This window comes from Colletotrichum navitas, assembly GCF_030913465.1.
Source record: "Colletotrichum navitas strain CBS 125086 chromosome Unknown LY79scaffold_34, whole genome shotgun sequence".
NCBI classification, from domain to species: Eukaryota; Fungi; Ascomycota; class Sordariomycetes; order Glomerellales; family Glomerellaceae; genus Colletotrichum; species Colletotrichum navitas.
In genome coordinates, this window is record NW_026850580.1 from 325,989 (window position 1) to 350,831 (window position 24,843).

The 24,843-nt window shown below is 56.7% G+C and overlaps 11 protein-coding genes across 11 annotated transcripts; 6 read left to right on the top strand and 5 right to left on the bottom strand.

Moving 5' to 3' along the window:
* Positions 1-549: 549 nt before the first annotated feature.
* Positions 550-1,029, bottom strand: LY79DRAFT_670244 (uncharacterized protein; the record flags this gene model as incomplete). The annotated part of the gene is made up of 1 exon (XM_060563759.1): positions 550-1,029. The coding sequence occupies one exon, from the start codon at positions 1,027-1,029 to the stop codon at positions 550-552; it is 480 nt and encodes a 159-aa protein (XP_060413604.1).
* Positions 1,030-2,076: 1,047 nt separating this feature from the next.
* Positions 2,077-4,365, bottom strand: LY79DRAFT_229345 (smr domain-containing protein). Its single transcript, XM_060551664.1, has 3 exons — positions 4,148-4,365; positions 3,352-3,988; positions 2,077-3,302 (listed from the first exon to the last, which is right to left on the bottom strand). Exons 1-3 carry the CDS (start codon positions 4,175-4,177, stop codon positions 2,311-2,313), a joined length of 1,659 nt encoding a protein of 552 aa, XP_060413605.1. The 5' UTR covers positions 4,178-4,365; the 3' UTR covers positions 2,077-2,310.
* A 444-nt stretch (positions 4,366-4,809) lies between these two features.
* LY79DRAFT_229421 (uncharacterized protein) lies at positions 4,810-6,134 on the top strand. Its single transcript, XM_060551666.1, has 2 exons — positions 4,810-5,142; positions 5,220-6,134. Exons 1-2 carry the CDS (start codon positions 5,128-5,130, stop codon positions 5,958-5,960), a joined length of 756 nt encoding a protein of 251 aa, XP_060413606.1. The 5' UTR covers positions 4,810-5,127; the 3' UTR covers positions 5,961-6,134.
* On the top strand, positions 6,055-8,133 carry LY79DRAFT_590736 (amidase; the record flags this gene model as incomplete). The annotated part of the gene is made up of 4 exons (XM_060561193.1): positions 6,055-6,107; positions 6,230-6,307; positions 6,363-6,961; positions 7,019-8,133. 4 exons carry the CDS (start codon positions 6,055-6,057, stop codon positions 8,131-8,133), a joined length of 1,845 nt encoding a protein of 614 aa, XP_060413607.1.
* A 2,299-nt stretch (positions 8,134-10,432) lies between these two features.
* LY79DRAFT_555877 (uncharacterized protein) lies at positions 10,433-10,805 on the bottom strand. The gene has a single exon (XM_060557961.1). It carries the CDS (start codon positions 10,793-10,795, stop codon positions 10,592-10,594), a length of 204 nt encoding a protein of 67 aa, XP_060413608.1. The 5' UTR covers positions 10,796-10,805; the 3' UTR covers positions 10,433-10,591.
* A 105-nt stretch (positions 10,806-10,910) lies between these two features.
* LY79DRAFT_608271 (acyltransferase) lies at positions 10,911-14,001 on the top strand. The gene is made up of 2 exons (XM_060561905.1): positions 10,911-11,510; positions 11,573-14,001. Exons 1-2 carry the CDS (start codon positions 11,286-11,288, stop codon positions 13,640-13,642), a joined length of 2,295 nt encoding a protein of 764 aa, XP_060413609.1. The 5' UTR covers positions 10,911-11,285; the 3' UTR covers positions 13,643-14,001.
* A 462-nt stretch (positions 14,002-14,463) lies between these two features.
* LY79DRAFT_555883 (Sucrase/ferredoxin-like-domain-containing protein) lies at positions 14,464-16,297 on the top strand. The gene is made up of 3 exons (XM_060557962.1): positions 14,464-15,089; positions 15,155-16,071; positions 16,153-16,297. The coding sequence occupies exons 1-2, from the start codon at positions 14,766-14,768 to the stop codon at positions 15,887-15,889; spliced, it is 1,059 nt and encodes a 352-aa protein (XP_060413610.1). The 5' UTR covers positions 14,464-14,765; the 3' UTR covers positions 15,890-16,071; positions 16,153-16,297.
* Positions 16,298-16,907: 610 nt separating this feature from the next.
* Positions 16,908-19,437, top strand: LY79DRAFT_516657 (GTPase binding protein Rid1; the record flags this gene model as incomplete). The annotated part of the gene is made up of 2 exons (XM_060554841.1): positions 16,908-18,418; positions 18,471-19,437. The coding sequence occupies 2 exons, from the start codon at positions 16,908-16,910 to the stop codon at positions 19,435-19,437; spliced, it is 2,478 nt and encodes an 825-aa protein (XP_060413611.1).
* Positions 19,438-20,995: 1,558 nt separating this feature from the next.
* LY79DRAFT_590739 (DlpA domain-containing protein) lies at positions 20,996-21,752 on the bottom strand (the record flags this gene model as incomplete). Its single annotated transcript, XM_060561194.1, has 2 exons — positions 20,996-21,271; positions 21,336-21,752. 2 exons carry the CDS (start codon positions 21,750-21,752, stop codon positions 20,996-20,998), a joined length of 693 nt encoding a protein of 230 aa, XP_060413612.1.
* LY79DRAFT_229508 (uncharacterized protein) lies at positions 21,732-22,587 on the bottom strand. Its single transcript, XM_060551667.1, has one exon. It carries the CDS (start codon positions 22,307-22,309, stop codon positions 21,827-21,829), a length of 483 nt encoding a protein of 160 aa, XP_060413613.1. The 5' UTR covers positions 22,310-22,587; the 3' UTR covers positions 21,732-21,826.
* A 628-nt stretch (positions 22,588-23,215) lies between these two features.
* Positions 23,216-24,829, top strand: LY79DRAFT_555889 (uncharacterized protein). Its single transcript, XM_060557963.1, has 2 exons — positions 23,216-23,497; positions 23,557-24,829. Exon 2 carries the CDS (start codon positions 23,667-23,669, stop codon positions 24,675-24,677), a length of 1,011 nt encoding a protein of 336 aa, XP_060413614.1. The 5' UTR covers positions 23,216-23,497; positions 23,557-23,666; the 3' UTR covers positions 24,678-24,829.
* Positions 24,830-24,843: the final 14 nt, after the last annotated feature.

The following is a 24,843-nucleotide window of genomic DNA, read 5'->3' on the forward strand; positions in this document are numbered from 1 at the left end:
AACAGACATGGTGGCATGTCTCTGCTCGGGGCTCTGGGGGAGGCGGATGCGGTACTTGTGCGAACCGAGGTCATCCTCTTCTTCACCCGCATCCCACACGACCTGGATCCTGCCACGCCTCAAAACTGCAAATTGCTGGGCAAGCGCGACGACGCCTTGCAGGATTTTGTAATTTTATTTTTTTGATTGTCATTAACGAATCGTCAGAGAGAGAGAGAACGCCTGCCATGGCCTGATGGATCGGGGGAGGGGGGGGGGGTTGCTCACCCAAGAAATATACCAAAAAAGGAGATGCCGACATGAAGTCCCCAAGACCAGCATCTGGGGTCGGTGGCAGCGAAAATGCCGGCCGTCAGGGTGATTATCGCAAAAGCGATATCGACGGCGGTGTGTGTGCACCGTGGCCGCCGTGTTGGTCCTCTTGCTGCCGCCGTCCGTCGTCCAGGCCAGCATGCCCTCCGCTTCGCCGGCGTCGTCCCCGCGATGCCGTCTCCGCCCGAAGATGCACTCGACGAAGCCGAGATCGACGGTGAAGTTGTTCTTTCGTCCTCATCCTCCTCCGCTAGCGCGGCTAAAGTGGCTCTGCGTCAAGAGCGCCACGACGAGCCAGGCGAGCTGCATACTGGCCAGAACGATGAAGAAGGTGGCCAGCCCGTCGCGCCACGACCGGCCCTGGACCTCGATGACGGCGAGGGGGATGGCAAACGGGATGGCGGCGACGTGCAGCGCGGCAACCGGGCTGAAGGCGAACCTCGCGAGCACCCTGGGCGAGCAGCCATCATCGCTGGCGCTGACGCCGGCGCTGGGGGCGTAGAAGTCAGAGGCGGCACTGGACGGGGGCGTGCCGAGCGGCAACACGACGTCGTGGTTGAGCGGCCTGTTCTCGGCCGCGGAGGTTGAGACAGTCGTCATGCTACGGAAGGTGCTCAGGCACTTTGTCGAAGGGAGGTCGTACGTGATGTCGTGTGTGTTGTCTTGGGAGGGGAGGATCGAGTAGCTGCCTGACTTGAGCGAGTCGGAGGAGGGCATCGAGAGTCGTTTGACGGTAAGTGAAGGGAGATACTGGTTTTATACGAGCTGGGTACGCTCCGTCCCAAGAGATGCCATGCCCTGAGAGGCAAGGCAAGACAAGGCGAGGCGAGGCAGGCTAGGGACAGTAGCCTAGGTAGCGAGAGCTTCTGGGATTGGCGGTTCGTGTTATTTTTGTTTTGTTTTGTGTGTCTATTCAACGAAGAATCGTCAATCTTGTTGTTTGGCTCCAATGGGTCCATCTCGGTAGCCCCTTTCTCCCGCCGTACCCCCAGTGAAACCAGGCCATGATACCCGCCGATCCGCCCGGTCAAAGCCCTGCGGCTTCGACAAGTGCTGGCTTGAACCACGGACGGCGCCCGGAGTTCGGCTGCCTGGAGATCCACCTACGATCTTCTTTTTGGTTCGACACCATGATTGGCCCCCCGCGCCGCCGGGCCGCATGAGTTTCGGCCCGGGGGGGTTGGCGGCTGCCGGCAAGGTAGGGGTTGCTGGAGGTAGTTTGGTTTTACCTGTTAGTCAACCGGCTCGAGCTCCGGGAGGGGGTTGAACAGGGTGGTTGTGTATAGTGTAAGTCTTGTGTGTGCTGCGTTACGCGTCATCAATCATCTGCAGCAACGTGCGAATGGCCGTTTTGGACCATCAAAGATCATTCGAGGCTGGCAGGCGATCCTGCGGCGGTTGGGAATGTCTACCAGGCAGCATGGCGGTTGGTCATGTCATATCATGTCATGCCGGCTGTGCGCTCACACCTTCGCGGGTGCAGACGCCGTTGTCATGTTTGTTGCTCCGCGGAGCGTTTGATACCAGATGAATTATCGACCTCTGGATAACCCGTCGTCGTATTGTGTCGCCGTGATGCAGGTATGATGCAGTTATGATGGTGGTATGCAGAACAAGAGACGGAACCGTTGTACCCCTCTAAACTTTACTTCGTCATTGAATCCTTTCTCCATCGTTTTAGATTCTCTGCCAGTGATATAATAGCCCTCAATTACGCCATCACCTCTATCGCAGTACGCTCAGACGGCATACAAGTCGCCTCAAAGTTGTTTATCCCAATGGTATCTTGCTTATGATCGCAATTCAAAGAGTCGTCGTCCGGACTTTACCTGCCCCTTTAAGATAGATAGCTCCACCTCTTCACAGCTAAAATGGCCCACCTCCGGGCGGTGAGATATGCAAGTTCCAAGACATAGAATGCTGGTGCCTGGCCAGAAAAGTCTCCTGGCAAGCAAACAGTGCTCTCCCTAACAAGGAACGCGTCCTCGACCAACCAGATCACCGGCGGCCAGTCACCCGATAGCTCCCAGTCCCCACCGAAACCTTCCATCCATCGTTGACAAGGGCGGCGATGACGCCCTGTCTCAGTCGCGAAACACCTCCAGCGCTGTGAAGACCCCGGCCCGTGACGATCGTAAAGCCCTCCTGGGCCTTCCTCGTCCTGTACTCCCCCAGGTTGTTCCACCAGTCCCAAACGCGTTCCAGTGCGATTCGCACGCCGTCGGCGACCTCGACACCATGGAGGTCGATCTCAGTGGCAGAGCCGGTGCTCGCAACATGTATGTCGGCGGCCACACTCTTGGCCTTGGCAAAACTGCGCGCTTCTTCGCGTCCACGCTCGGCGTAGTATCCTGCTGCCTGCCTGTACAGATGCCCCTTCTTGTACACCTGTCCGGCGGTGCTGTACGAGTGGTTACTAGCATCACGATACATGGCGGCCGTGTCCATGGCTTGCCTATAAGACGTGGACGTAGACGGACTGGCGCAGGAGGAAGTTGATGTACTGAGCGTACGTCCAGTTGGTGACATGATTGAGGAAGTGGGTGTGCTGAGCGTACGTCCAGTTGGTGATATGACTGCCAACTTTGGCGAGGCCGCCCTTTGCCAGCCTTCGGACGACCCTTCCAGCTCCGTGTTCGCCAGAGGCGTAAGCCTGTAGTTAACGTCTAGTCGCCTGGCCGGTAACTTGCCGAAGTAGCGATTCAGCAAGGTGGCGACCTCCTCTGTCCATCGTTGGTCACTCCGCGTGACTTCGTCAAGAGGGGCGAGGTATTGCTCGGGAATGTGCCGGTACTGCTTCTTGAGCTCCTGGACGCGCTGCTTCCGGTAATCGTCTTCGCCGCTCCATGCGCCGACGCCTTGTTTAACATAGCGGTCCAGGAACTCAATGATGGTAGGTTCCATGGAGCCTTTGTGTGCATCGAAAACGTCCGAGACGTCGTCGAACGGCAAGTCGAGCTTTTCAACAATGAAAAGTATCTTTTTGACCCCTGTAAATCGTCAGCCATGGTTCTTTGTTAACTCGGTTGTGATGCATACTCTCATTATCGTCGTTCATAGGCGAGCCCTCCTTTATGCTGCTAGAACTTGACGAAGGATCCGAACGTAAATCCGTCCGTTTCTTTCTTTTGCCTTTTTTCTTCCCAGAAGGCTGTGTGTTTTCTGACTGGAAGAAGCCATCGACCCCCTTGGGCCTCTCACCAATAGACTCGAGGAACTGGAGGTTCAGCAAGGTCTCCAGAGCTGTCTGGAAGTCACCCTGGGCCTTCATGAGGGCAAACTTGACGTCGTGGGGCTTCAGATCCGAAAACATGTCCTGAAGCTGCAAAAGCTTCTCCTGGTCCGAGTCCCCGTCGAATGTCTTGATGCGCGGAACATCGTACTCAGGCTCAGAGGGCGGCGAGCTCGTCAGTGCAGTTCCTGAAGAGTCTGTATCTTTGGGTTGCAGGCGCTCTGAGGGGCTTGTAGAGCCATCCCGCGCATCGGCTGCCCCGTCTACAGAACCGATGGTGTCGGGCACACCGCTCGCATTGAAACCGCTTGCTTCCTCGTCCAAGACATTCTGGGCGAGACTCTGCAGCATGCCTCGGACTTGGCCGAGCTGATTGACATCGTCGAGGTCCACCTCACTCGCAATAACGATGACAACAGTCGGGTCAAGGAGAGGAAACTCCGCCTATGGAATTACTTTGTTAGTCTAATGCACGGAGCGCAACTCCCGGCACACTCAAGCGCCGGGTGTTGTCGCAAGTTGTCTAGTATGACGTGACTGGCTCATGATGTCATCTGCGCATGAGACCGAGTAAGTCATGTCAAGCTGAGAAGCATCACTCACCACCAAGGCGTCGAGTTTTGATGTATTCATTGGACAAGGCAAGACTTTAGGGTTCGAGATATCGTCGTGGGATAATTCGGGTAAGCTCGTTAATCATACTGAGGCAATAAAAAAATGGTACAGAAAGTCTTGCTCAGGGGTTGGTGGTCGCAGAAACAACCAGATAGTTTAGGCCGGTCAAAATCGAGATGTTGGATGACGGACGACAATGCAAGCACGAAACAGACAGACGAGCAACGCCGGCCTCGTTGCGCTGCACACAGAAAGGCTGGGGGTATTGAGGAAGAAGGCGTTGAAGCGACAAAGGGAATGACGCGGGATGCGGGGCGGGCTGTTTTCTTGTTGGAAATAATCGTTGTCGATTTCCGCTGACGCCTCAAAGAGGGGGGTGCTTGGCGCCAAATGGTTCAAGCGCGAGATCTAGTAAGTGGTTGGTGATTCATGGGAAACGCGGGCTTGGCACGCGTATCCGAAGAGAGAAAAGAAAAGAAAAGGAAAAATGAAATAAAATGAAAAATGATTGAATGGCTTGTGTCATTGGGGGTCGGACCGTTTGTCCAGTCAAACAAACTGCCGCATTGCGACCGGGTACCGAGGCAGGCACCAAAAAGTATGTAGAAAAAGGTAGTGGGTGTCGTCCATGTCCAGCGGCTGGTGTGGCGCTTACGGCTGGAGTCCTTGCCAACACGTAACTGTGGCTGACTCGTGGCTGAGGTAAAGCTGAAGCAGTATGGTGGAGTACATGTGGCTGAGGCGTAGTGGCCTTCGAGGCAGCTCCCTACAGATGGCTTCACTCACGAGACATGCGATTCCCCCCCTTCTTCTGAACCACCGTGGCGCGATATCAGTGGCCCGATCAGTGGGTTTAGGTAGGCACGAGCTGATGATTTCCTCCTATCCGAGGCTGGTTCGCCGCAATCGGGGGCCTAATCCATTTGCTGGGTTGTTCCTCCGCTACCAGAGAGAGAAAAAGCGGGACGATGCTTTCTATCTGTGTAAGCACTGCCCGTATGTGTTCCTACCGCAGTGTATGCGATTAGGAACCTCGTGTTGATCGCCCAATGTCATCCAGGAGCTTCCGAGACGCATTATCTGTGTGCCCTTTTGTCCTCCAGTTGCCCGATGTGGCGAAGGCACTGGCGCGGACTTATCAGTCAAAAACCTAAACAGGAACAAGCTCAGTCAGCTACGTGGGTATGATTCCGTCTGGACGTTTCCACCCCCGCGTAACTCTTTACCTGCATGCATTCGGCAACGGACCAGGACTGCAAGATCAGAGGCAGGGATTACATACCTGCTGAGGTCGACCGAGGATCCCGGCATCGACCATCCGGAGGCAAACGCGACCAGCCTTGCATCGTCTACCCGGAGTAAACGAGGAAGTCGGAACGCAGGCCCATCGCTTTCAGACGAACGCGACTGTTGGGAGAAACGACTGAAGCTACCTACCTACCTTATATCACGAAACAAAAAGAGACATTGCACGACTAGACGACTGCCGTACTGGACAGCACTCCCCTGCGACAGACTTCGTCCCTCCGTACCTGGGCTCGGCCAACTCTGCATCGTTTGTCCTTTCCTTCGTTCTTTCGCGGGCTCCAAGCAGGGTCTAGGCGCACATCTGTCGCATAGTCGTGCTCAGGTTTCTCGTACGGGGGAGGTCCTGGCGGCTGCACCCCAGCGCATCAACCTTGACTTTTATGTTTCCGACACAAACTCGACACTGGCCTATATAACTTTCTGTCGGGCCCCCTCCGCTGCGGCTCTGTTTCAATATGTCACGTTCGACGCCGACTCTCAATCCCGTCCTTGAACCCGAAACCGATATACAATTGAGGTTTGAATCCCAAACTCATCTTCGACTTGGACCTGATACACAGCACCATACCGTCCATAGGCGGCCCATCATGAGTACCGAGACTCGGAAGAAGTTTATCAACTACCCTCTGCCGGTTCCTGGGTGGGTTTTTCTCGTCCCGAGTTACTCCATGTTGAATGCCCCTTCGTCTCGTACGGCGGGCGCCTTCGTCAACTCGTTTCCCTCGCTTGCATGTCGCAACAGCCTGCTGATTGATATTCCAGGCCAGCCTTCCCGTACTATAATGACAGGAAGAGCAACCCGCCTCTTAGAGGGTGGGTCTTAGTCGCGGCGGCGTGGACGTAAGTTGTATCCCTGACTGAATGGCGCGTGCCCGGAAATGCTGACAAGATGCAGTATGGAATGCTTTTGGTTCGTACGCTCCTTCATTTGGAAAAATGCCGGCTTCGGCAGTGTTAGGAAGATTCGCAAGCACATCGAAGATGCCGAGCCTCGTTACGACCCAACTGTTTTACCCGTGCCGACGGATGAGGCCAAGGACCCGGCTGTCCTCCATCGCGAGAGCGCGGTAAAGGCGAAACCACACCCCTTCAAGTACTACACCGTCAACGACTATCATGAGATTTACCTGTCGGGCGTGGTCACGCCGCTCGCTGTAGCCCGAGTTATTCTGTCGTTGGTGCGCCGCGATACAAACCCGCCGGGCGAACACTCCCTCGCGTGGTTCGACACCAAAGTCGAGCAAGTCTTGGCCGCTGCCGAGGCCTCCACGAAGCGGTACAAAGAGGGGCGCCCACTGGGTCCTCTCGATGGTGTGCCTACGGCTGTCAAAGACGAGTACGAGATTGACGGATACCGGACCTGCCTTGGTTCCAGGAACGACTACACCACGCAGGCCGAACCTGGCCAGTCGATCACAAGCTGGTGCGTGAAGAAGTTGGAAGATGCAGGCGCTGTCGTTATGGGGAAGCTGTCCATGCACGAATTCGGACTCGGTGAGCCTGGGATTATGATGAAACAGGATGGGGAGCCGTACGCTAACGATTCACCAGATACCACCGGAAACAACCCAATCTACGGAACGCCGCGGAATCCTTACAACCGCGGCTACTACACTGGCGGAAGCTCCTCGGGAGCCGGATACGCAGTCGCGACCGGCTTGGTCCCCGTAGCTCTCGGCAGTGACGGCGGCGGCAGCATCCGCATCCCCTCGTCCATGTGTGGCGTCTACGGCCTCAAGCCCACCCACGGCCGCGTTTCGTTCCACCCCTGCCCGAATCACAGCAACAGTTGCGCGGTCAATGGACCCATCGCTGCGGACATCGAGTCCCTTGCGACCTACTTTGAGACCATCGGCGCGCCGCATCCCGACTCCTGCTTCATCCAGGCGTCCCCATTCATCTCCTCTCCAAGCGAGAAGCGCGGCAAGATCCTCGGTGTGCCCGAGGCCTGGTTCGGGCAAGCGGATCCGGCTATCCAGCGCATGTGCAGGGCCATGATTACGAAACTGGTCACAACATACGGTTACACCACGGTCCCCATCGATATCCCGTTTCTGGTCGAGGGCCAGTTCGCGCACGCCATGACCGTTCTCACCGACGGTGCCACCCTCCTCCCGGAAACCAAGAACCTCACGCACGCGAACCGCATCCTCCTGGCAATCGGCCGCGTCACGTCCGCCATGGACTACCTTCTCGCCCAGAAGCTCCGCGGCCTGCTCATGTCGCACCTCGCGCACCTCTGGCGCACTTACCCAGGTATGATCATCGTCACCCCCACGACCGCCTGCGCGGGATGGCCCATCATGAGCAAGGGCGAGCTGGCCTACGGCGTGAGCGACGGCGACCGCACCATCAGGTCGATGGAGTACGTGTGGATGGGCAACTTCTGCGGGCTCCCGGGCATCACAGTCCCGGCGGGCTACGTCGTGCCGCACGATCAGCCCGGCGCCGGTAGCGAGGCCGGGCCCGAGACCATGGGCAAGATCCCCATTGGGCTCATGGGCATGGGTGAGTGGACCGACGAGCACAGCCTCCTCGAGTTCGGGCTAGACGCCGAGGATCTGTTCGCGAAGGAGCGTTGCAGGCCGCCGAACTGGGTTGACGTTATCCAGCGGGCCAAGGACGATATGGCCAAGAGTGGGGAGGACAGCTTGATAAACATCTAGAGACCATGTACATACATTGTATATCGCAGCGACAGAATCGGCAAAACCAGCGAGCCAGGAGTAGGCATGTCAAATCCAAGCAGGAACCCACAATCATTCATGCCTTTTGTGACAAGCTGGCTCTGGAGCCACGGCGGCAAGCTACAACACGCCATCCCCACTGCTCTGAGGGGGACGCGGCTAGGCTCGTCGCGGGGTTGATTCGTTCGTCATTGAATCAGAAGCAGGGATAACCCCTCCTCATCGACGGAGACGGAGAAGCAACTGGAAACCATCTCCCATTGACAAAAGCTCTTCAGCACCTCCCTTCCCCTCCCCTGCGTAGATCAATGCGAGTTTGGCCCGGGAAGCAAGGGCCCGAGCTGGCGGAACATGTGGACGATTTTGGTGAACTAGACAGGTCGGAGCAAACGCTACGCCGGCGGACAAAGCTGCAGGAGCCCTAACAGACCCGGTTCACCTTCCAGCAGGACAGCTCCCGTTTCTCGAATCCGGACGGACGGACTCGGGAATTGCATGCGTCGATATGGGACGCAGGCCCAGTCCGCACCAACCTTCATCTGCAGCTTGGTCATGCGACAGCCTGCCTGTCTTGGTGCCGTCGATGGCACGGGCTGCGGGGGTGGAAGGAAACAGGATGAAATGTGCACTGTGTGCAGGGAGCCCAAGATGTAAGCGCAGGGACTCGGCGCAATGCGGGAGTTGAAAAACCGCCTGGAAGTCTGGCGCCGAAGCGTTGCGTTCTGGGCGCCATCTGGACTTTGGTATCTCCTGCTAGATCGCGGGGCTGGGGACGGAGACACGGAGGGGGGGAGGCATTGTGACTGATGACGGAATGCCAGGTCCTTGCAAAGTTTACTGCAAAGTTTCTCACGCACAGCTCATGGTGATGTGTAGTTTTTTCTTTTTAAAAAAACACGTCTGTTCCCGGATGGAAGGACGGCTTTTTCTGAATTGGTTATGCCCCGGTGATCCAGCCCGAAGCCGGATTCATGGCGGTGGGGCCGCCCCGCTTCGCCCACCCGGCGCCGGTGTCGAGTCTCTAGACTGCCCACAGCCGCTTCCTTACGTGCTGCAGCGCAACTCCATCGGGACACTCGGTAGCTTACTCTTCCTATCGGGCTAACCGTTATTTCTGGTCAAAGTATGCGAACGTCGTGGCTTGCCTAGGTAGCCAGGTAGGCTCACAGGATTCGGCCCGGCAAGCAGTTCCAAAAATGGAAGCAGCCTGGAGCCGATGGCTTGCTTCGATAGTGAACCTCAGGTCCCGATCCACTATACCGGCGGGGAAAACATCGCAAGCCGCCGTCTCTGTAAGGTTTGCGTATCTGACCGGCGACTTCGAGCGATAGCATGCCCAATTAGCCGCATAACAAACCCATTTCCGATATAGGCCTGTGGCAAATCCAACCTTGTGCGCCAGGGATGGTCGCGCCACCAGACAGCACGCCGGTCAACTCTTGGCTTTTAGTCAGGCGCCATCTACACACCTACTACCGGTACACTACTTCTGGCATGTTATGCAGGCAAACTGCAGTGGCCGAAACGAGACAGCACAGACTGATGCAGGACTCCGGGAGCCATCCAATCAACTGTGGCGCCGTTGACATTCCCTGGGGAAGGGGGAGCACAGCAGACGATTGTCCAAACGGCGGCGGTAAATCTTTCATATTCCCGAGGTCGCCAGCGACCGAATCGGCGTCTGGGGATCGGACGTACGGAAGCTAGCCAGGCGGCCCTCGGGAGCACGAGGTAAGGGCGTTTTTACCAGTTCGGGAACGAGCAGACAGAAACTTGTTGAACGTGAGAATGGCACACACACACACACACACACACACACAGAGAGAGAGAGAGAGAGAGAGAGAGTAAGAGCTTTGACACCCCAACAAAATGCAAGGAATCTGGCCGGTTGAGATGAGGGGTTTGATGTAGGTAGGTAGTTGATACATACCTACCTACCTACCTGCCTGCCTACCCCTGCTAACTACTAAGTACCTAGGTAGTAGGTGGCCCAGGGCTGGCCGTGAACCGACTAACGTACAGTAGCGCAGGGAGCTTTCATGGCTAAAACTGCCATTCAGGTAGTGAGTATAATGTGCAACCCTCCGATGGTACAGAGTAGGTGGTACAAATACCGCCAAGTGATAACCTGGCGCCCCAAGCTTCCAGCTTATTTCTTCTCCGTCATTGGGTTTTTTTTTCCTTCTTTATTGGGTAGCTTAGTTTGCCTCCCCCGCATTATCTGAGCAAAGCATTGAGCGAGGGATGATCTAATCTGTTCTGCAAGGACCTAGGAAGGAAAAAAAAAAAAAAAAAAAGAGCTTCCCCACCAAAGATTCGACTGGGGAAGGAAGAGAGATACGTGCACCCACAGTGGGAGGCAAAGAGAGAGAGGGGGGAGAGAGAGCCGTTCGGCCGCATTCTTCGGTTTTATTTTTATTTATTGAATTTACAGCCATCACACGCGACATTGCTGTGTGTAAACACGTGTCTTGCCTTGAAGAAGCGTGCCGAATGAGACGAAAGACGCAGCAAGAGCCGCAAGTGAAAATCCATAATTTACGGGGCCCCCGTGACATCTAGCGCCTAGAAAGATTGAAAGAAAAAAATAGAAAAGAAAAGAAAATAAGAAGGGCGTCTGGGGGAGAAAACTGGATGACATCGCGGGCTCGGCCGATACTGTGGGCCACCCCTCCCCCCCCCTTTGGTTGGCGCATTCCCCTTGCCTCGCCTTACCTTACTTACCTACTCTTTCTCTCTCTCCATCATTCCATTCCGCCAGGCCTCCCTCTCCGTAGAAGCCCATCCCTCCCATTCACTGGACAGCCCATCCTCAGCTGTCCTTCTTGCGTCCCCAGTCGCATCGCCGGAGAGTAAGAGGCGCCATACTTCGTCTCTGCCCTGCCGCTCGTTCTGCTCTCCATCACAATTCTTCTTCTGGCGATTACCGGGCACCACCACCTACCTAATCTACTCTTATCGCTGCCGCCCTACTGCACCCGAAGGTTCCACATCACACCACACCACCAAGGATGAAAGGCTAAGGGAGTGGCGCAACAGTTGGCGAGATTTTTCACACAGCTGTCCCTTTCCCATCTCACTCGCGTTCTAAACCACCCAGATCGTCCTCCGACGCCTTCCATCCAGTCGTCATGCCCGACCACGCCGGGACGGCGGCCGCCGCGCCGCCGCAGAGCGAGTCTAATCCGACTCCTCCCAAGGAGCTCTATCCCATGGTCAACTGGAAGTACGACCTCTTCCTCTGGGTATTGGGCGTGTTGGTCGACCTCTTCTTCCGCGAGGTTCACCCTCGAGGCGCCTGGAAAGTCCCCAAGACGGGACCTGTTCTCTTCGTCGCCGCTCCTCACGCGAACCAGGTCCGCCCATCCCCTTGCTGGAACCCCCTGTCAAAATCACATGCTAACCGCATTCTCTGCAGTTCGTCGATGCCCTGATCCTACAACGCACCCTCCGCCACGAGGCCGGCCGCCGAGTCTCCCTCCTCATCGCCCAAAAGTCTGTACACGGGTTCATCGGATGGGGGTCGCGCCAGGTCGGCTCCGTGCCCGTCGGACGCGCTCAAGACGCCGCCAAGCCCGGCGCTGGCGTCATCTACCTGCCTGACCCCATCAACGACCCTACCCTCATCCGCGGCGTCGGCACCAAGTTCGGCCAGGGTGAAGGCGAGGTCCATGGTATGCTGTTCTTGCCCTCTGCCAAGAAGCAGACGGGTGCCAGCGTCGACATCGCACAGATCCTGGGCCCCGAGGAGATCCGCATCAAGCGTCCTTTCAAGGGCAGGCTTGCCATGGAGCAACTCACTGGGCGCGACGATATTGACGAGAACGGAAACTTCACCAACAAGGATCTCAAAGGGTGCCAGCCTGGCTTCCAGGGTACTAAGTACAAGCTCGCTCCCCACATCGATCAGACCAAGGTGTACGAGGCCGTCTTCGACCGTCTTAGATCTGGAGGCTGCGTTGGCATCTTCCCAGAGGGCGGCAGCCACGACCGTACCGAGCTGCTGCCCCTCAAGGCCGGTGTTGCCATCATGGCCCTCGGCGCCCTCGCCGAATCTCCCGACTGCGGCCTGACGATCGTGCCCGTTGGCATGAACTACTTCCACGCCCACAAGTTCCGCAGTCGCGCCGTTATCGAATTCGGACCCCCCTTTAGTGTTCCCCCGCACTTGGTCGAGATGTACAAGAACAACCAGAGACGCGAGGCCATCGGCCAGCTTCTCGACAGCGTCTACCAGGCATTGAGCGCCGTCACCGTTTCTACCCCCGACTACGACACCTTGATGATGCTCCAGGCTGCTCGCCGCCTCTACAATCCCACCGGGAAGAAACTGCCCCTCCCCGTCGTCATCGAGCTGAACCGCAGACTGGCCATGGGTTACGAGAAGTACAAGGACGACGAGCGGGTCGTCAACGTGATCAAGGCAGTCAAGCAGTATAACAAGGAGCTCAGTTACGTCAACCTTCGCGACCATCAGGTGCAGTACGCCAAGATGTCCACTCCCAAGGTCATTTTCCTGTTGCTCTACCGGGTTATGAAGCTTCTTGTCCTGCTGGTTGGCGTCCTGCCCGGCCTCATCTTGTTTGCCCCCGTCTTCGCCGCGTCCAAAGCCATCAGCGTTCGTAAGGCGAAGCAGGCACTGGCGGGCTCGACGGTCAAGATCCAGGGACGCGATGTCATGGCCACATGGAAGCTCCTGGTGGCCATCTTCCTGGCTCCCACGCTCTACCACTTTTACTCGGCCATTGTTACGTACAAGGTGTGGCAGGACCATCTCTGGGGCTACGTTCCCGAATGGGTGCCGTGGTGGTCAACGTACATGGTCATGTGGCCGCTGATGGTGGGCGTCACGTTCGCCGCTCTTCGTTTCGGCGAAGTTGGCATGGATATTCTCAAGTCTCTGAGGCCGCTGGTCCTGTGCTTGAACCCCGCCTCCAGCTACAACATTCATCAATTGCGAGCGAAACGAGCCGACCTCAGCGCCCAGGTCACCGATCTTATCAATACACTGGGCCCCGAAATGTTCCCCGACTTCGAGAAGACTCGTTTGATTGCGGATCCGTACAAGGCCGATGGGCACTCTCGACCTCGTACTCCGCCAGCGCGTAGGGATAGCGACGCATCCAGCGCCTACGAAGCGCCTACGCCACCGTCGTCCATCTCCAGGAGAGCGACCCACCAGTCGAGCCGCGGTCTGCCTCGTAACGAGTCGTACAGCAACATTGGCGGTGTCGGCATTTTCTCCACCAGGCCCCCGTCGCGCTCAAGGAGTAGGAGCAGCAGCAGCGGAGGCGGTCTTGGATCCGGCGGGTTCCCTATCAGCGGCTTCACGACGCTGGACTCTGCCGGCGGGTTTGACGAGGCAAGCAAGAAGATCCGCGAGGCTATGAAGTTGCGCAGGAAAAGGAGCGGCGACCCACGGATGGAACTGGGCGCCGACGACAGCGAGGACGAGGAATACAACGAGGCGCGCAAAAAGAACGCGTGAGGTCACTCGGCTTTTGTAAGCTGATGAAGAAAAGGCACTCTACGTCTGTGGGGACGGAGGCGCGAAGCAACTAAACTATAACTGGAGTAGGGGGTACTGTGAGTACGTATAGACAGCGATTTAATAGTTGAGGAATGGATTCCCATTCCGTGTGAAAGTCAATCGTTCCCGTTGGGCGAAACGCAAAGCGATGGGTGGGGCAAGTGCACGCGGCCGATGACGGCGATTGCAAAGTAAGAGCCGAGTTAACTCCGCCGGCTGCTGGTGGGCGTGGGGTCGGTGTGGTGGTGGCGGTACCTAGGTTGGATCTGATAACTAGGTATAAAAACAAAAAAAAGTGAAAAACCCTCCTGCCCACCAGCTGTTAGCCTGTTGCATCACGGATATTTCGCCGTATTTACTTTTAGGGCTGTTGTACACGAGCATATTTCGCCGTGTTTACTTTTCGGGCTGTTGTGCAACATGCGTGGCTCGACCGGCTATCCATGCGGCCGTTGACAAAGAAGCGCGTGGGACTGACTAGCAGGATGCAGTCATCGACCTGGTTGGATTCGTCTTGACCTCTCTCTCTCTCTCTCTCTCCAAGCAAAGTAGGTACTTTCGATATGAGCGTCATTCCTTCCGGCTTGACAAGAAGAGAAAAACTTGTAATGAGAACCTCTGACTAGGTAGGTAGAGAGGCTCATGGGTCCGACCTCATCCATCACGTGCTGTATGTTTCGTGTTCCGTTCATCAGTCAAGTAAGTACCTTATATATACCAACTGCCTATACTGCTCAACCGAGTTTCCTCAATTCAAGCATCCTTCGCTCCAATTCTTCTATGCTCTGCTGTATGCTCTGCTGTATGCTCTGCTGTGTGCTCTAGCTTGTGACATCTCTATACCCCACCTCCCGCCCGCCGCCTTTCGGAAAGGTGGGCCGAACGACGCCGCGTGTCCCCCTCATCCGGGCCACACTACCTATCGTACACAATTCTCCAGCTCTTTAGACTGTCACTGCCCATCCTCTCTTTGACCTCCCGTCTCCCCCCCCCCTTTTTTTTCCTGAGGAGAGTTCGTCTCACTGTTCTGCAAAAGTCAAAGGCTGGAGCGAGTCTATTTCCGAAAACCACAACAGGCATCATGACATCCACTTTGAAGTCGCTCGTCACTGGCGCCAAGAAGTTCGCCCTCGGCACAGCTCACGCGGCGCCTGCGCTCGAGCTATTTCCCAAGACGGACCCTGCCGTCGACGGCGACGATTGCGACCACGACTGCGAGAGCTGTAATGTCAAGTACCCTAAAGGCTTCAAGATTGAAAAGAGCGACGAGCTGTATGGCCATATCAAGAGATGGAGCACCCACGCCCTCGTTGCGACGGGCAAGAGTGACTGGGTGAGGGACGTTGCGGACGAAAAGGGGAGTGTGATGGAAGCCATTGACAAGGCCGCCGCACCCAGTAATGGAGTATGCGCTCTCCCTCCCTCTCTCCCCTGCACGTTCGAGAGAAATCACGCTGACCCGAGAAACAGAAGCTGATGCTGTCCGCTTCCAACATCCCTACCCCGACACACTCGAGCAACTATTCGGAACCCACGACCGTCCTTCTGCTTCCCGCCTTCGTCATCATCGACAACGTCACGCCCAAGCGGGTTCCCAAGCTCATCACCGAGTTCGTCGACAAGGCACCGACCAACAGCTCCCCCCTCGCGCCCCTCACCCTTCCCGCGTCCGTTCCCGTGGAGTCGTCCAAAGAGGCCGCGAAGGGCATACCCCCTGAGATCTCCCGGCGTCCGTGCCCGCACAGCGCGCTGATCCTCCTCTGCTCGCAAAAGACGCGCGACGCGCGGTGCGGCCAGTCGGCTCCACTGCTGCGCAAGGAGCTGGAGCGCCACCTGCGGCCCCTGGGTCTCTTCCGCGACCTGGACGATGAGCGGCCCGGCGGCGTGGGAATCTACTTCATTTCGCATGTCGGGGGCCACAAGTACAGCGCCAACGTCATGGTCTATCGCCGGCCGGACGCGTTCGGCCTGGACGGTGTGGAGCGGGCGAAAGCGAGCGAAGACGAGCTCGTGCCGAAGCCGAGGACGGCGGCCCTTCCGGAGACGGAGGACGTGGGCGCCGCACAGTGCATTTGGTTGGCGAGGGTCAAGCCGGAGGACTGCGAGAACCTGGTGCGGTACACGGTCCTCCAGGGCAAGGTTGTCAAGCCCGAGACGCAGCTGCGCGGCGGTTTCGACCGCGCAAAGGGGAAGATGAGCTGGTAAGAGAAGGCGGGGCTTGGACGGATGGGTATCATTCGTCATCGGAGTACAATACATTTAAAGAATCGCATTCCACAAAGGGGGTTAGAGCTACGGAATGCTAGTGTGTTTGGGCGTTTGGCGTGTATACAACGAGGCAAAAGGACTAGCACAGTTCTACGTAGAAGAGCTTTACGAGAAGGACACTGGTCGAATGCAGAGAGTTAATGGAAGCAATCAGCAGGAAGACATTAGAGGAAAACGAACCCGAAATAACTGATACTCACATTGCTGTCACGGCTTTTTAGAGGCTTATGCTGGATCAACCTTGATGAGCTGAAATGTTGCGATCGCTTTGTGGCCCCAATTTGTATTGGGAATAGTAAGAGAGAGCCATAGTCGACCGGAGGACGGGTCCCGCTCACTACCGGCCCGCCCCGCATCCAACCGTGTCGGCCGATAAGATAGGGAGGTAGGTACCTCAGATACCTAGGTACCTCAGTAGCCGGATAGGTAAGCACCTTACCTAACTTAGTAACCCTCACTGCAGTGACGGCACAACCGGGAAGGACCCACCACGGTCGCCCGGACAACTAAGCTGCCTGCATAAACAATCCCCACGGTCATTCCCTCGAGCCAGTACCACACTTCCAGCTCACCGACACGACCATCCCCATCCTATCCCAGAGCTCCCAATCTTTCTTATTACTACGACAGAGAGAAAGGAGAAAAAACAACATTCGCAAAGGGGAACGTCGTTTGGCTCTGAGCCATCTCCCGCAGCTTGCTCTACCGCCGATTCCTTTCCTCACCTCCTCTCCGTCTATCCCCCAACATGGTGTGACCAGGAAGAGGAAAACATCGAAAAGCAGCTGTCGAGGCTCTCTCGTCTTCATTCATCACAGAAGCATTGGAATTAAGAATTTGTTTTCCTCGAGCAGCATTGACTATAGTCACATTCCGCCCCCCGGGATATTGTTTTCGTCCAACGAAACCAGCAGAACCCTGCCTCGAACATTCCCGCCCCCATTACCACTCGACAATGGGCTCCGCCGCCGCAGGAGATAACAATGGAGGAGGCCGCCCCAGGTCCTCAGTCCTGAAGAGCTTCATCCACCGCCGTAACCAGTCCGAAGGCTCTGCACTCTTGACCTCCCCGCCCTCCGTCCAGGTCACCACCACCCCCGCACAACACATCCAGACCACCTACGCCCAACTCGAAGGCAGAATGCCGCCCCCTCCTATCCGCACCGAAGGCCTGGGGGCCCTCGGCGAGCTGAACAATAACTTCCAGAAGGACCCCGTACCGCGTTCCCCCCGCAAGGACGACGACCGTGACCGCTCGCGCTCCCCGACGAAGTCCACCTTCGGCAACATGTCCTTTAAGTCTTTCGCCAAGGACGCACGGAAATCACGCGACGTGTCCCCCGAGAAGCCCAAGAAGACGAAATCGAGCACGAACCTAACAGGTTTCCTGTCACGGCCCCGGTCGGCCATATCCCTCAACAAGAACCCGAAGGAGGAGGAGGAGGAGGAGCGTCGCTCGGCTAAGGACAAGGAGAATCGCACGCCTCCGAGCTCGACGTCGAGCGCGGACATGACGGGGCCGGCGCCGCCAATCTACGCACAGTTCTGCAGCCAAGACCTTGGGAACAATGGGTTGCGCGGCATGACATCCTTCGATGCGGGTAGCGGGCGATACGGAAGCGATGCCTCGAGCGAGGTGAAGAAGCAAAGGCCAAAGTCCTACCATCCATCCACCGCTGTATCCGAGGCAAAATCGACATCCGACCTGTGTAGCGGGTTGACGACGAACGGCCGCGCACCCTCTGCCTCTGAAAGAATCAAAAGCAAGGTACAGCGGCCGAAGCTCTTCACGGCCTTTTCCGCCATGGGCCACAGTACAAAGTCCAAGGGGTCCGATGCCTCTTCCGACAAGACCATCGACCCCAACGAGATCGATTCTCATCTGGAGGCCATGCTTGATCGGCGCAACATTCCCGAGAACCAGCGCTACAAAATGCGTAACCTGGCAGACACCATCAAGATGGAATTTATCCGACAGGATTGGGCAGAGATGGCTGCCAAGGAGCAGGCAGGTACCGCCGAAAGCAACGAGTCCGCCTCCGCCGTGACTGGAGGTTCAGATCGCGAAGAGACACAGTCTAAGCGCTCGAGGGGCAGAAGCTTCACGCTCTCGCGCAAGAAGGACCCTGCTTCCCCAACCAAGAAGTCCAAGGGCGATGGGAGCACCATCGGTCGCCACTTCCGAAGCAAGTCCTCCGACAGCGTAGTGAGCGACCGGCCCGTGTCGGCAAGTTCCACGGCGAGCAACGGCATTCTTTCGAAGATCAAGTTCGGCCAGGGGCCGGGCGACTACGTCTCGTATCTACGCAAGGTGCAGAAGCCTGAACTGGTTGAGGTCGGGAAGCTGCACAAACTCCGGCTGCTCCTGCGCAACGAGACTGTTTCGTGGACGGAGGACTTCATTCGCCAAGGTGGCATGGAAGAGATTGTCGGGCTGCTGAACCGGATTCTTGAGATCGAGTGGAGGTATGTCGGACCCCGACTTACAAACGGGGGGACCAATGCTAACAGACAATAGGGAGGAACACGACGACGCCCTACTCCACGAGAACCTACTATGCTTGAAGGCCCTCTGCACGACGGCACTGGCTCTACAATATCTCCACTCCATCCACGACGACCTTTTCCCCAAGCTCCTCCACATGCTGTTCGACCCCGAAAAGAAGGGTCCCAGTGAGTTTACTACACGCAACATCATCACATCAGTGCTATTTACGTATATTGAAACGGCTTCTCCCGCGGAGCGGGTTGCTCGCGCTCAAAAGGTGCTGTCGTTCCTGCGGAATCCCCAGCCCAAAGAGGAAGAGAAGCCAGTCGGCTTCGTGCTGGAAATGCGAAAAGAGCGCCCTTACACCGTCTGGAACAAGGAGGTGGTCAGCGTCACAAAGGAGGTCTTTTGGATCTTCCTGCACCACCTCAACGTCATCGCCCTGCCATCCGAGATGTCGACCAAGGGCGGCGCGCCGCTCAGCGCCATCACGAACGGCGCCCAAGAACCGTACGGTTTCATGAGCAGGCACTTCCCCTCGGAGAGACCGCCCGTTCCGGCGGCGCCTTATGTCGGCGGAGTTGAATGGGACGCGACCAACTATCTCGCCTCGCACCTCGACCTCATGAACGCCATCATCGCGTGCACGCCGACAGCGGCGCAGCGCAACAACCTGCGCAACGACCTGCGGATCTCGGGCTGGGAGAAGGTTCTCGGCGGCAGCCTACGGCTCTGCAAAGAAAAGTTCTACGGCTGCGTGCACGAGGCCCTCCGGTGCTGGGTCGCGGCCGCCACCGAGGACGGCTGGGACGCGCGGGACGTGCGGTACGGCCCGCCGCCCGAGTCACGGAACACTAGCCCTGCGAAGAAGACCAACGCGGCCCAGAAGGCCAAGGCACCCGAGGTAGCGCCCAAGATCGAGATGCCCAAACTAGATTTCGGGCTCGACAACCACCGCGTCACGCCGGTCAGGGAGAGGGATGTCTGGCTGTCGTGAGGTGTGTATGTGTGTCGGTCTGTGTGCGTGCCACACTACAGACTGGATAGTAGAAGGGGGGGATTGAAAAGAACGGCAAACACGCTCGGAGACGGTTAGCCTTACCGGCAGGGGGCCTCTTCTCCGAGATACAATTGTACATGATTGCAACAGGGACGCTAAAGTAAAACAGGATGGGGGGGCTGACATGTCGTCCGGGCTCCCTCAGTATAAGGGAATCCCTCAAGATTGTCAACACAGGCAGGCGAAGCGGCCCTCCATCTGTTCCCCATCCCCCCCCCCCCCTCTTCTCTTTCACACACACATACACATTCTCCCTCTCACACTCTCTTATGCCGCCTCCCTCTTCTCTGACCGAGAAAGGGACCACTACGGACGAGGGGGAGGGGCCGGGAGGGGTCGCGGAAGATCAAAGGCGCTGCTTGCGGGTTTCGGTTGGGTTTAGGAAAGGAAAGGAAGGGAAGGGAAAGGAGTTGTCGTTTTTTTTTTTTCGTTTTTTTCTTTTCTTTTCCCCCGTCATCGGTTCACCCTCTCCGTGGTTGTCATTGTTCTTGTTTTCCCCTCCCCTGTTCATGTTGCGTCTCTCTCCCCTTCTCTTTTTCCATTGTTGACCTCCTTTTTTTTTTTTTTTTTCTTGCATGGGGTTGCGATCACGGGGAGAATTGTCTTGTTTATACATCCATGCTGCCTAATGCTTCTTATGAAGGGCACGTTTATGAATTGATGATCATCATACATAGAAAAAGCACTTTTTTTCTTCCGGTGAGCTTCGTCGGTTTATTTTTCTTAAAAATCCTCACCGGCTCTCTCCCCTCCTCGTCCGTCCTATCTGCGTGTGTAGGTGTCTGTGTCTTATCTGTGTCAAAGTGACTTGTTGCATTCGAGCGGAGGATTCCATGCGAGGGAGTGGGAGAAAACCTGAAAACTGACAAGACTCGTCGTTGTGTACCGTACGTGAGTTCAAGGGGGGAGGGAAGGGGGCGCCAGTAAGCCGAGGGCACGGATGCCAAATAAGCCGTCAGACTCCGAAGAGGGCAAACCAAGAGACGGGGGGGGGGGGGCTAGCTATCTCAAAGCCCCCCTCTGACTGGCAGATCCGCTGCTCGTCCTTCTGCATAAGTTGCAAATGGACCAGCCCCAGTGAGAGGGGGAAGGAGGGGTTCGTTGCCAAAAAGGCCGGGGTAATGAGCCCAAGCCTCCCCTTCATGGGTCGTGAGTTTCGGGGGTTTTCGGCGGACGAGGTGACGAGACGACGGGGTTGTGCATTGCATCGGCCGGGTGTGCCCCTTCTCTCTATCCAGGTCCTCGGGAGCACGGTAAGGGCAAACGAGAGACGGAGGCTGGATGCTGAGTATCGCTGGAATTACGCCTTTGAGTTCAGAGACAGGTGTACAATTCGAGTCGTTGGCTTCGTTGCCGGCATCTTCTTCACCCCTGGCCAAACATTAGTACTACTGCAAAGCGCCAACTCGTTTGGATTCGGCTCGCGAAAGACGGTGTCGCCCAATCACGTCGTCGGCAGCGAGACACGTCCATCCAGAGGAATAGTAGCCGGGGCTCAGAGGTTGCTTCGATGGGCCTTGAAGGCTTCGTAGACTGTCACGCCCTTCAGCACGTCCTCCTTGACCTTTTCGTCAGCGGTCGTCAGCTTGGGGAGCAGCTCCACGACCTGGCTAACCAGGTCCTTGGGGATGGAGACGACCCCGTTGGCAGGGTCGGCGAAGATGAGATCGCCAGGGTTGACGACGGTGCCGTCGACGTCGATGGGCACTTGCACTGCCCAAGGAGTGCTCTCTGCCCCCGCGCCGACGGTGGAGAGCCCTCTCGTCCATATCTGGGGGTTGGTTCAGCCATTGGCCGGTGATGACGGGGGAAATTGCACGCTTGGTCAGACTCACGGGTAGGCCTGTACTGGCGAGCTCGCCCTGGTCCCTGGCACGGCCCACGACAACCACCGCCTTGGCTTGGCGAACCTTCATCCTGACAGCCATGATGCCTCCGCAGACGGCGTTCCTCTGCCCATCGGGCTGCCTGATAATCACGACGGTGCCGGGCTGGGTGATGTCCGCCCAATGGGCACCTTTGGGGATGTTGGCCGAGGGCGAATCCAGCGTCTCTCCTTTCCGAGCAAACAGGATCGTCGACGCCGGTGCTATGATCACGGGTGCATCTGTGGCGCTTGATTGGCCTAGCAATTGAAGATCGGGCAGTAAGCCAGCTCCGGGGACCTTGAGTTTCACGAGTGCGTCTGATATATCACAGGCGGTGAAGTTCTGGAGAGATGCGATTCGCGCGTCGTCATCCGTGGCTGCCATGGTGACGGGGACTGAAGGTGTCAAGAAGTAGGTAGTCAAGAGCGAAGATGGAGCAACGGATTCGGGTCGCAATGCTAGCATTGACTGGTGTTGGCTCCAAAGTAAGTAGGCATGGAGTTAGGCACAGCTTTGGGGAGGGGTTCCGGTGATGTTGGATGCTCGGGAGCCGCTGAGGGAGAGCCCCTCCAATCAGATGGTGTTTCTAGACGGACATGTGTGGGCTGCTTTTGCGGGGTGCGGTGGGGGGACGACAGACAGCATGTGAGTGGTGCAAGCCATCTTGGCACCCCTTGCAGCCTTTGCATGTGCTGTTTCCAGCCTTTTATCGCCGTCTCCTGCAGAAACAACGCGTTGGTTGATGCAGCAGCGACTGCGTTCTCCAGTCCGAGTTCCGACAACAACGGGAAGGGGGGAAGAAGCCGACGGCCCCCATACTGGATGGAGTGCGAAGGCCAGGTACGGTAGCGGCCGCGGCGTACGGCCCATCTACCGGGTCTAGGGTAACGGCGCGGGAAACGAGTGGGTTGCGGGCGTAGGCGGGCACTCTGCACATCCATCCATTGTATTGGTAGGTAGACAAGGGCGGGTGGTGGAATTGAGGTGCGGAAATCGCAGGCGTACCATAATTACCTACCACATACACCACCTACCTTCGTCAGGCAATGCCAGGGGCAGGCATTATGCTACAGGCGGGAGGTGCCCGTGCTCTGACTCGGTTGATTCACCTTTGTTAATGACTTCTTACCGTAGGCATCCTCTGTGACTGCCGAGTAAGCCGTCCCGATATTAAGCAGCGCATGATGCGACTGACTCTTCAGGGTAAGCCGAAAGCCAAAACCCTGGCAGAAAGCCATCCTCTAACTTGCGACAATAGTTTTGCATTATTGTGCGCTCGCTTCTCTTGCAGCTCTTAGCCTGCTTCGTCCCGGAAATAGAGATAAGCGGACAGGAAAGCTAGCAAGTTGCAGACCAAGATAAGCCTAAAAATGGGTCAGGTACGAGCGTCCAAGATGGGTGGTCCCTCGGAACCTGTGTGCATGTTCCAGAAAAAAAGGGCAAACGTACATTTGGGACAATGAGAGATTTAGAAACCTTATCCCTGGTCGTTAAGTGTCAAAAGAGAAGTGCCGACGAGCCGGGTTCCTGGACCAGTCAAGGGACCATATAATCAGTCGCTTAGGGAGGGATCGAAGACAACATGCTCTCTCGATCGGAGACGGTCCTGACGATGAGGGAGAAGAAATCCGGGCTCGCTCCAGAACAGGAGAACCACCTAGGTAGGTAAGTAGGCAGCAGGTAGGTGGATAGCTCACTAAAAGCTACCTACAGTGACATTGGGGGTCAAACCTTGTGCTCCCGATCAGCCGGCACACTCGTGGGCTGGAGGTCCACCGATATCGCTCTTGCATTGCATCAACGTCTGTGTCTGTCGCTCTTTCTATCTCTCTCTCACTCTCCCTCTCTTTCTATGTGTGTGTGTGTGTTTGGTGTGTTTTCGTGAGACCACGTGACGATGTGACGATACGTGCAACCGATTTTCAGGTAGGCAACGTGGGAGAAGGAAAGAGCTTCGTGGAGCCCAGCGGGCTCTTTCCTGCCACGAAGCTGCTGCGTGCGGATCCTGGTGGAAGAAAGAACGGCAGTACCTGATGAGGGGAGGGGCAACTGCAGAGGGATGCGTCCGTATGTAGCTACCTACTACTTCCCTTTTCCCATCTTTTTACACGGGTAGGTTATTTTTGAAGGTAGGCATGAACTGCAGCCGATGTTGATGTTTTTTTCCTGAGGTAACCTACCTGACTAGGTATCTATACTTACCTTGACCTCAACAACACCTGGAACGATGCCATTGACACAGTTTCTGGCGTTGTCGGCCGAGACCCCCTCAAACACGATGCCGCGATAGCGCCAGTGATGACGCCTCTCACTCGTCCCGTCCCTCTCCGCACACCTTCCTTCTTCTTGACGACCGCGCCCCTGCCATCGCGTAATGCACAATATGTAGGACACATCTCCTGGATTCATTGTCAATGCAACACTGGCCTCAAATTCCAACCATTTCACCGTACCCCACTTTCACTGGGGGGCCAATCGCCGCGCCATCAGAGATACCGAGTTGGCGACGACTCCAACGACATGACACAGGGCACCAGTCACTGGCCACCCACCGCGGATCGGGTCAGGGTCTGTCCCGCAGTCCAATCGCTCGCTCCCTTTTCCTTTTCGCTCGCCAACAACGAATACTGCTACTCCAAAGGCCCTAGTAGCCCCGATAGTGCGCCCCTCCTCTCCCCGGCCTCAGACCTCCGTTTATTGCCGGGTCCTAAGCGGGACGGACGCTGGCCAGAAAGCCTATCACTGGCTGTTCTTCCCAATTTGATACTGGGCCTGAGAAATGGTTGGGACACCGAGAGCGTCTACAAACCGCCTGCCACTGGACGCTCCGATGTCGTGGCAAGTCCCGGCCCGCTGAAGATCATGCCGCCTTTGGCGGGAAACGGGGAGATAGCCTTGGACCATGACAGCTTTGAGTGGCGACATAAACTAAACGACAACGATCCCGAGTCATTCCTCTTGACCGACCCGGGGGAATCATCGTTATTATTTCGCCTATTGCTTCCCCTTTTCTTGCACCGAGGTACGGTAACAAAACAACTGTCACTTTGTTTGTCTAATTGCCCAGGTGAGACGTATGCCACGCCTTGGCTTGGGGCGTCGATAGTTGAAGCATCCAGGGTCGATGGTGGTGGCCCTGCCGCCGCTGCAGTCCTGGACTTCGGGTCGTCAGGTACAAATGACATCGTCGTCGGTCTCGTCGGCCAGGGCCAATTCTTCAGGCATCAAGACACGGCGTGGTATACCTCGCGCTTTGGATTCATGACCATGATTCACTGCCTTACTGGGAAACCCGATGAGACGTGCTAGGCATGGCATAATGAACCGGGCTGGAAGTCTCGACAGTTGCCGTTGCAGTTCAAAAGGTGAAAGTTGCTCACCGAGCCAATCCAGACGGGAGAGCTTCAGGTGGACTATCGTTTCAAGACGAGGGTTCCTGGCTCGAGTTGGGTGCGAAAGGATCGGCGCGCCCATC

Excerpts from the sequence above, each read along its gene's own strand:
- LY79DRAFT_229345 (XM_060551664.1), bottom strand. The coding sequence starts at position 4,177 with ATGAATACATCAAAACTCGACGCCTTGGTG. Across the intron at positions 3,989-4,147 it reads CAAAACTCGACGCCTTGGTG|GCGGAGTTTCCTCTCCTTGA; the intron begins GTGAGTGATGCT and ends GTAATTCCATAG. Across the intron at positions 3,303-3,351 it reads TATGAACGACGATAATGAGA|GGGTCAAAAAGATACTTTTC; the intron begins GTATGCATCACA and ends GACGATTTACAG.
- LY79DRAFT_555877 (XM_060557961.1), bottom strand. The coding sequence starts at position 10,795 with ATGTCATCCAGTTTTCTCCCCCAGACGCCCTTCTTATTTTCTTTTCTT.
- LY79DRAFT_608271 (XM_060561905.1), top strand. The coding sequence starts at position 11,286 with ATGCCCGACCACGCCGGGACGGCGGCCGCCGCGCCGCCGCAGAGCGAG. Across the intron at positions 11,511-11,572 it reads CCGCTCCTCACGCGAACCAG|TTCGTCGATGCCCTGATCCT; the intron begins GTCCGCCCATCC and ends CATTCTCTGCAG.
- LY79DRAFT_555883 (XM_060557962.1), top strand. The coding sequence starts at position 14,766 with ATGACATCCACTTTGAAGTCGCTCGTCACTGGCGCCAAGAAGTTCGCC. Across the intron at positions 15,090-15,154 it reads CCGCCGCACCCAGTAATGGA|AAGCTGATGCTGTCCGCTTC; the intron begins GTATGCGCTCTC and ends CCCGAGAAACAG.
- LY79DRAFT_229508 (XM_060551667.1), bottom strand. The coding sequence starts at position 22,309 with ATGGATGTGCAGAGTGCCCGCCTACGCCCGCAACCCACTCGTTTCCCG.
- LY79DRAFT_555889 (XM_060557963.1), top strand. The coding sequence starts at position 23,667 with ATGACGCCTCTCACTCGTCCCGTCCCTCTCCGCACACCTTCCTTCTTC.